General features: G+C 27.3%; 1 protein-coding gene across 1 annotated transcript in view; it reads left to right on the top strand.

Moving 5' to 3' along the window:
• The first annotated feature begins 787 nt into the window (after window positions 1–787).
• The window catches only part of LOC111617813 (histone-lysine N-methyltransferase SETDB1-like), a 97,540-nt gene continuing 88,112 nt past the window's right edge, over window positions 788–10,215 (top strand). Inside the window, exon 1 of the mRNA XM_023359118.1 lies at window positions 788–1,266. Within this exon, the coding sequence (XP_023214886.1) occupies window positions 1,112–1,266 (155 nt within the window). The 5' untranslated portion in view covers window positions 788–1,111. The remainder of the gene's footprint in view (window positions 1,267–10,215) is intronic.

The raw sequence follows: 10,215 nt of genomic DNA, 5'->3' as shown, positions 1-10,215 counted from the left end.
TAAATAAATATGTTTCCTTTTGTTTCTTCTATACAATTCCCAGCCATAAAAATAAGAGCAAAACTAGTTTTTTCGAAACTATAACTGACAAAACAATTAAAATAAATAATAAACGCAGCTACTCAAAACGACATATTGAGTTGTGTTAGACATATTTTAGAAGAAAACACGTTTTATTTACGGAAAAATCTCCGTTAAAAGTATTAAAACTTATTCATCGACTGAATTCATTGAGAAAAGAAAGTTACCTTTCAAAAATTACCGTCAAAATAACCTTAAGAAACTAATTTAAACGGACTTTTGCAGTTTTATTTTGATTAATCGGGTATCGCATTTTTTAAAGCTCGTATAAAATTAAATTGATTGGAGGATTGAATATTAAAAAGCAGCTCGAATAACGATTGGTTAAGAGAAATAATTATAAAAAAATGTTGAAAGGTGAAACCTCGAATTAACGCTTTTATAACAGTTTTAAGCAGTGTAGATCGTACGGTCGATTTCTATGATTTTTTTGAGGATAGCTTTATTACGCATGGCAAAATTCCATGAACGCGACTAGTTTAGCCTAGTCGTTGCTCCTCTCTTAAGTAGACTGGCCTATTTCCCGTTTAGGGGTAGGTACCGTAGTTTCACTCGAGGGGCACTTATGAAACTCGTTTTTTTTTATGAATAATAATCCGTAGCCGCGTCGTTAATTTAAAAACGAAATATATTTTTGTAAAACGACTTTTTTATTAGACGCATTAAGCGTTGAGCAGAAGGTGTTATTTGATAGTCTTTTCCTTTTTACCCCCCGTTACGACTCCCCTAAATGTTACTTCTTGGAAGGATAACTGATCGGATTTAACTCAGCCAATGATAATTTAGAAAGCAAAAATGGCCGATAGACGAACGAATAAGAAACGGGGACGTGTACGCATCGTAGAGGGTGGCCCTCCCCCAAAGTGTATAACCCAGACCAGGCGCGATTAGTCGATTGGTAGAGAATTTGAAAACGAGGTCGAAGTCGCCGTAAACACTCCCTAGACCCATTAACAATCTGCAAAAGTGGCGGCGATCTTGTGATTTCGAACCCGGTTGCTTCTTCATTTTTTATCGTTTTCGTTTCACCATGGAAAGTAAACGGTTCATCGGTAGGCCTAGGGGTACAACACCGGCCGAAGATGAACTGTTAGCTGCGGTTGCCCGGCAATCGCCATCGTGTACTGCCATGGAACTGTTAGAAAGGCTTAACCTACCAGTTAGCAGGTCGACGATATACAGACGGTAAGTAACAGTTCCAAAACTCTACTTGCTATTGTTATTTATTGTACGGTGTGATGTGTTGTATGACCTTTAAATTAACGAAAATAAGCTTTTTATCGTTAACTTTTTTCTTTTTCCATTCGTTTTCTTTAAACTAATGTAAATCTTCAAAACAAAACGATTGGTCGAGTCTTTTACACGTAACAATGCTACACGTGGTGTTTTATACTTTGGTCAAACTATAGAAATAGAATACTTTTCATTATTTTATTGACGTGTACTGTACGTATTCCGGTATGGGACTATAATAATTTGCATCCGAGTTTATCATTATTATAAATATGCCGAAGTTGGCGTAAGAAGTATACTCGTGTATTTATGAATCTTACAGTATTGTGTTTTTATAAAGGACAATTTTTTTTTTACCTAAGTTAAAAAGAGAAATGCTTCCGTAACGCTAAATATAACATTTTTATTTAATATACCATAAATAAAAGTTGTTATTTTAGTATAAATTTTTAAACATGCTGTTAAGAAAGTAATTACACGCATATTGAAGCATCTCAAAATTGAAGTGTTGGGCAGCCTGTAAGTGCGTTTTCCTGTTAGGTGTGGCTGTCAGTTTCTGTGTACTCGAATTCATAAAAATGCATCATAGTTTATTCTGTTTCGATTATATAATTGAGTAAATTATAAGAATGGGATCTTTTATCATATAGCCAAAATAGCCATCATATAGCCAAAATAGTTTAAATTCTTTAATATTTTTTTATAAAAATAATTTATTAAGTTTAAAAGAATTTGCTGTTTCTTTTACTATACGAGTTAATTTGATAAAGTAGTGCTATTTTGCATTAAATTACCATTGATATTAATGTGATGATATATTGGTTAGCGCAAGATATTTCTCTATATAAGAATGATTATACGAATTATGTGTTATAAATGAAAAAGAAAATTGAATTTATGACGATTGTTTCAAAAAATCAGTTTCAAAAATCGTAAAATGAATAGCGAAGGGCAGCACGAAAGACTGAAGTAACTAATGGCGCAGGATATCTTCTTTGTTCGTCGATGTGGTGCCACCCAGAATAGCAAAGGCTATTGGTTGGCTATAGCAAAGAAAAACATCTACCTCGTGACGTCACAGACGTGTATTGTTAATAAAATTGGAGTTTCCGTTCCGTAATGGAGTCCAACGACAGCCGAATCTTTCAAAAAGAATCACTGCTTCATACAAATACATTTAATACATTGAAATTCGACTATTTACTTCTTATCCACTTACTACTACATGATAAACCTTTAACCTCTTTCAGCAAGTAAAAATTCAACACTTAACGAAACCGACGTTTTTGAAGGCATTTCGTTTCATAAATTAATTATTTATAGAACTGTATACAATTAAATTAGAGGTATAATTTTACTTCTACACATCACAATGCACGGGCGTCTGCTCTGTACCCGAATGGATTAGCGTGACCCTGTTAACCAGATGAAGTTTATTATCGAAAACCAAAAATTTTTTATGATATTTTCGAATCTCAAAACTCTCGATCGTATCCGGCGGGATATTTTTGATCGTTGAATATTGTTTATTTCTGTATAATTGCTCCATAATTACCAAGCTTTAATTTTAGGAACACGAAAATCATTTTTGTAAGGTAGCATTATCGATTTCAGAATGCTGCTAATGCGAAACATTATAATTAGATCTCATTTCAATACGAGTTCGTTTCGGAATTATGAGACTTTAAAATAGATTATTTTATGCTAGACTGAAGTATATACCTCATTCAGTATACTTAATTAATGGATGAAATTGCAACATTTGTAGTTTTCCCAGTTTAGTAAAGCAGGATAAAATATAAATAGAATTATGAAGGAAAATTTTAATATTAATGCGTTATAATTAGTTTTCAAAAAATATATATCAACTAAATATTACAAAAAAACTGGTGTTTTGCATATATCACTGAGTTTAATTTATTTTTTTTATTTATATGTACAGTACAGTTGTTTTTCATACAGTATACATAAATTTATCAAGGTACTGTACATTTAATATTGCTCTTGTCGATTTCAAAATATTCAATTAAAAGGTCATACTAATATAAATATATATATATAATTTTTATTACAAAAGTATAAACTAGAAATTAAACAATATTAAAAAGAATTCTGATATAACTGTTGCTTATAGTTAAAGTATCTGTCTTTGAGATAAGATGTTTTTCAGTTATTGCTAATTGAACATCCTGTCTAATATGTCTTGTAATTTTATACTTTTTGTTTTGAAGACCCCTAGATAGCACAGATGTTATAGTGTCAAAATTATTTAAAAGATAGCATTATTTTAAGTCAAATCTTTCAAAAACTACATTTGTAAATTATTGTTCACTAAAATAAATTTCTAGCCTTAGTTTGTTGTTGTTTCTAAGAATTTAATATTTATTTACATGAATAATTTAGACATGAAAATAGGTAACTTTTACTGTAATCTCATTAAATACGATATTTTCTTTTCTGTTAAACCTGTTGTTTAATGTTTTGCATGTAAAAATAAATATTAATTTTATCTTTAATTGTTTATGATTTCTATTATTCTTTGTGTTCATTTATATCAGGATCAGACTTTCCATTAAATATTCTAAAGAGAAACATCAGTTATTGACCCCAAATTTTGTCTGATGATAATCTAGTCTCTATTTTTGTTGTATAATATAATTTATTGGTATAACTTTATTTAAAAATACAGCTCTATTATAAAAGCTTTATAATAATTATGAGTATTATTCTGATACAGATTTTTTTACTATAATTTTTGTTTCTCATAATCCCTAAATCTATAATTGATTTGAAAAATCAAATTCTTGTTTCTATTATGTGCTTTAATAAAATAATTGAACAATTACAGTATATCATTAAGGTTAGGCATTTTCAGTGTTGCACCAATTTTGTATTTGAATTGAGCATGAAAAAAGAAGACAGAAAATGACATTTAAGTATTAATTTAAGTATTAGGCCCAAATAGTTCTGAAACATGCACTGAAATGCACCATATTAATATGCCAGCACTATTTTCAACTCCAAATTTCTACTGAAACTAAAGCATTTTAGCTGCTTTAGTTTTAGTATTAATTTGTTTCAACTAATAAAGCAATCACAACACCCATATTATAAATTTTGGAGAAAGATTCAAAAGGAAATCACAAGCACCATGTTATCAAATTGGACAGAAAGTAGCAGATTGGATTGGGCTAATAAATAAGGAACTACTTTTGCTACTAAATTTTTTTGTTGTTGGTTATTTGCAAATTTTATAGCCATTAAAAATATTTTTTAAAGAACTACAAATATAAATTTGTTGTTTTTATAATGCCTTGAATGAAAAAATTAGTTGTAAAATTTGCTATTTAAGTGTATAAAATATAATTCATTTTTGAATGTAAATTATGAAACCTCAAATGATGAAAATGAATATTTTGGTAACAGTGTAAATTTGTTTTTTGGCATTATTTTTAGTAAATAAGAAGAATTGTTGTATACTTTTTAATGTAAAAAATTTGGAAAAATTTAGTTGCAAATGAGACTATCGTGATGATTATGAGTCATTACTACTGAATTAACGAATGACTTATGAGGCAAGTGTCCTCATATTTGAACTAATTTTTTCATTTTAAAATTTACTTCACCATTTTGCCTTTTCCCCCTCCAAATGCAGCAATGGATATCAGTGAGTATGAATAATTTTAATTTTGATTTATTTTATATAAAATATTGTCTTTTGCTGAAATTGTGATTAAGCTGGTATTACTCAATTTGGCATGTATTGCAGAAACTATTTCTTTATCCATTTGAATTTGTTAGCTGCCAATGAATGAAAAGTTTAGTTGAAATGATTTATTTTGATATATATTAATTACATGTTATTACATATATTAAATAGTTCTTAAAACAAAAATATTCTATAAAAATTATAATTGTTCCAAAAGTTCATAGATTTAGCGTATTTTTTTGAATTTTTAATAATTTGAAAGATTGTTTGGCAAATACATATTTTTATTATTTTCCTTTAACATTGTGTTTTATTTTCAACAAAAAGAATTAATTCATACTATATGAATTCACTTAATTTTTCAGATCCTTTGAGAAATCTATTCAAAAGTTTTTTGAATTGTCCAGATTTTGAGGTCATTGATTCTTCAAAAATTTTGTTGTAATGGCAATTGTTTATAGTTTCTTTTCATTTTATCTTATCTAAATTGATACATATTGATTGCAAGGGTCTAAATTTAACATATCAGCAGTAAAAAATTTATTTTATTTGTAAATTTTGACAATTTTGAAATTTATTATAATAACTTGAAATACTGGTATCATTGTTGATCAGTATTTATACTAAAATTTCTGAATAATGTTCCTGATTTCAGAATCAAGAACAAAAGTACTTTTTCAAAAAGAAAAAGAAATATAACTGTTTTCTAATAAATTGCAGAATATTCTGTTTATAAATTATATTAGTGTTAAAAAAATTATTCATTTTGTTATAACAGAGTATTTTATTTTCATTTAAAGCTAATTTTGAAAATATTTTCTACATATTCAATTGATAATTAAGAATTGATTTTATTAATTGAATCAATTGTCTACATAATTTGTTTATTTAATGATTTTGGTTTTTAAAGTTTATTTATTAATTATTAGTTCAAATTGTTTTATTGAAATGCATTATTCAAGAAAATGTTTGATTTAAAAGTTATTTACTAGTGTATATTTTTAAATTCATATCACTTATGGAAAATTTTAATATTAGTTTCTTATTTTTCTTTTTGTTCTACTTAAAGTTTTCAGTTGTTAGTCTTAGAAATAATGAATACTACTTTATAGCCTCAAATAAAATTAAATTCATACCATTAAAGATTATTGGTTTTTGTCAGTGTGTATGAAAGGGTACTAAATTATAAAAACAATGTTATATTATGATGATTGTTAGGAATGGAACTTTATTAAGACATTTGCTCTTTTTTACTATATTCTCTTATTAGCTGTTTTGATTTCTTTCATTTTTATGAGGCAGAAGAAACTAAAAGCCAAAAAACTTGAGGTCATTGCTCTTCTTATTCTGGATTTTTTCAATAAAGTAAATTACTAATGTATTTGAAATGTTATCTGTATAATATTTAACTTAACGTTTGTTGCAATATTTTGAAAATTTTGAATAATGTTAAAGCTGTTTTATATCAATGTATAATTATATTAAACATGTGGCATCTTTATATTCACATATTTTCAGCATAATCTATTTATGAACAAATATCTTTTTTGTACTTTATTTAAATTCTACTGTATGTAATTTTATTTATTTTTCAGGTTAGATTGTCTAAAGTTTAGTTATAGAATTAAATTTGATTTATGTTATGTATAAATTTAATCTGGTAATTTTGAATATAATTATATATATTAAAATAAATATATAATAGCTTTATAATTCTTCCACAGAATACTAAAAAATAATATAATAATTTTATATTCTTATTCAGAATTCACTATTGAGAATTAGAGATAATTAATAAATAAAGAAATTGAAAATTCTCACTCTTGTCCCTTTTTGGATGCTCTGACTCCTATTTTTCATCTTAGATGAAAGATATGAACATAGTTTATAATTAAACATATGATATTATATGAGAGTAATTACATAATAATTTTAAAACAATTCAGAAATTTAAGAATAATTAAGGTTTCAACAAATTTTATTAGACTAAGATATAGATATGAAAATATTTATAAAAGAATTGAGATAGTGTAGAAATTAGAATGTATACTGTACTGTACTTAATAGTTACAATATTATTTATTGTTGTTAGAGTATACATTCATACTTTGCAATAAAGCAAAGAAATTAATTGCTCAGTAAATAAATTTTAACAGATTAATATTGGATCTTCAGTTGTGTGTCATATGGTTTACTACAGGAGATAATTGATTATGCATTAACAAAAAATATTGTAATTACAGTATTCTAAAATCTGTTAACTAATACTATTTAAAAATATCACTTTTTTAATATTTAGATTACTTGTTTGCTTTTGTTGAACATAGACTAGATTGTATTTTATTCATATTGCTTGCTTATTAATTTCTTCAATATACATTTCAATATTTAACAATTAATGTAATAATTTTTTATTAACTGTGTATAATAAAGAGATTACATTAAAGCATAGTAAAGATCCATATAAATCTGCTCATATAGTTTCAGTGTCCTAGTTTTATTTACCAATATTTGATCAAAATATTAATAGTATTTAGTAATAAAATTTAATATGTGAATTAAATAACTATTAATTTAAGTAATTATTTAAAAGACATGTAAATACTTGTATAAATATCTGAATACTTGAAAGGTAAATGTACAGTACATTACAAGTATTCAGATATTTTATGATGATGATGCTTTTTGTAGAAATTTTGAAATCATTTATTTATATTGCATTAAAGTTAAAAATATCAAATAATAACTGATTTTTATTCCTGATTTATTTAAAATATATATTTCTATTTATTTTCAAAACACTTATTACATTTAAATTTATTGATTGTCTGTCTGTATATTTAGAATAGCATTATTTAGTATTGAGTGATTTGAATTCAGTCAGCAAAATTTTTTGTGATTCATGAAATATTCATAACAATATATATTAAAAGATTTTTCAATATTTTAAATTCTTATTTATAACTTATGTATCAACTTACATATCTATTATTAATTGAAAGTGTATAAAGTGTTAGACAAAAGTACTGGAATGCATCCAATTCTTAATTATAATGTATAAATTTAATAGTAAAAAAAATTATAACCCAATGAACTCATCACATAATAATATGATAAATAAAAATATTATTTACATACTTTTAACCTTTGTAAACTTAGAAAGTATTTGTATAGATATGATTTGAATGGACAAAGGTATTCACACAGTGATGATATTTATGCAAATCAATTTCATTTACATTTTATTTATGCCCAGTATGGTAGATATATGAAATCTGTTTTTTTTTAACCTTACCAGTTGTGAAAATTATTGTTATTTCAATCTACTTTCTGTTATCACCAAAATAAATAGCAGAGACACTTAAACAACAGTGGAAGAAAAAAAATCATTACAAATTTACATAGTTTTAACAAATCATATTCAGAAATTGAGAAAGTAGTTAAAAAGAGTACATTTACTATAAGAATTGAGGAGCTGATTTTCAAAAGGTGCCAAATCCAACTTTTCAAAATACTATTCAGCTATTATTGTATTTTGTACAATCAACTTCTGGCAAGACTTTATTATGACAAAATGTGCAATATCCCCTGTTGCTGTGAAAAATGTATGTATATTGAAAAAGTGTCAATTCAGTTTTTTTACAGACTACCTTTCCCTCTTCTGTAATGAGACTACCTTTACAGACTAACTTAACAGACTACCTTTCCCTCTTCTCTAATGAGACTACCTTTACAGACTAACTTAACAGACTACCTTTCCCTCTTCTCTAATGAGAAGAGGGAAAGGTAGTCTGTTAAGTTGAGAATAAACCAAAAACATCCTTAATTGAAATAAAAATGATGCTAAAGGAAGGTTTCAACAAGATGGTTCATCCAAAAAATGTCTGTAGAATCCTTCATAATGCTGCTTAGAGAGCATGAGTAGTTAGAATAAAGCCATACATAAGTAAAATTCATTGCAAAAAAGAGACTTGCCTTTACAAAAGAGCATGTAAATAAAAGTAATTCATTTAGCCTAAAATGCTGTTTTCAGACAAAAGTAAATTCATTCTAATTTGTAACAATGGAAAAAATTTAGTTTGAAGAAAGCCTAACATAGCAAATGTTCAAGCTACAGTAAAATATGGGAGTCATAGTATGAAGGTGTATGGTTGGATGTATGATATGGAAAAACTTTTATTCATAGTACAGTGGACAAAATGATGTATTTAAATATTTTCAAGGTCATTCTTTGGCAAAAAGTAGATAAACTAAATTTGGATGGTGACTTACTTTCAGCAGGACAGTGACCCTAAACGTATAGCTCATATTGTCCGTCTATCACACAGGTTCTCAAACTTATTTTGACCACCCCCCCATTTTGAGATTAAAAAAAAAAATCTAGTGCTCCCATATTTTTTAATTTACACAACAGATGGTAATGTAAAAAGGTATCTTAAAAACAGTTATTGCAAATACAGTGGGTGATCGGTTAACGAACAGATTGGACAACGAACAAATCGGATAATGAACACTTTTGCGAAAGATTTTTATGTTCGGACAACGAACACATGATCGGATAACGAACACCCCACAGAACAAACACAAGAAGAAGCGACGTAAAATATCGAATACCGATTGGACTTTCCTTGTCTTCGGGCAACAATTCGAAACTTTTCGGAGTGTGGGAGACGTCGAAATCTACGCTCAAGCCGGTATATATCGATCGGATAGTATTCCTCTGAACTTTAAAACTCTCCCTTATAATTCCAGCATTTTATTTTTATGAGAAAATAATTCTTTTATGTATTCGTGAGACTGTTGGGTAGGCACTCGTTAAGTTTTGCGTCTTTTTTTTTTTGTAAGGTGAGAATATAATAGCAAAGGTAAAGAGTTGGCAGAAGATGCCTAATGTTGCTGGGCAGTATGGTGTTATAAGTCTACAGTAGGCCACAGTTCATTTTTTAAGAAAAATACTGTATGATCAAGAAGACTCAAGCAGCTAAACGAGTAACAAAAATCACATCTGAGAAATATAGAACATCGAAGAGTTCATAATGGAACCTGAAACGGATCTGACGACAGAAGAATGCCATGAACTCTTTAATGAAGAACACCAAGAAACTCGGCGAGATATGTTTTCTTCTGAAAAAGAGGATTAATGCCGATATCTGTTATTAAAGATCCTTTGAAGAAGTGTGAGGATGTCAGAA

Source organism: Centruroides sculpturatus, unplaced genomic scaffold (assembly GCF_000671375.1).
Source record: "Centruroides sculpturatus isolate CEXI.00-Female unplaced genomic scaffold, Cexi_2.0 scaffold1291, whole genome shotgun sequence".
NCBI lineage: Eukaryota > Metazoa > Arthropoda > Arachnida > Scorpiones > Buthidae > Centruroides > Centruroides sculpturatus.
This window is presented reverse-complemented; position numbering and strand designations above follow the sequence as displayed.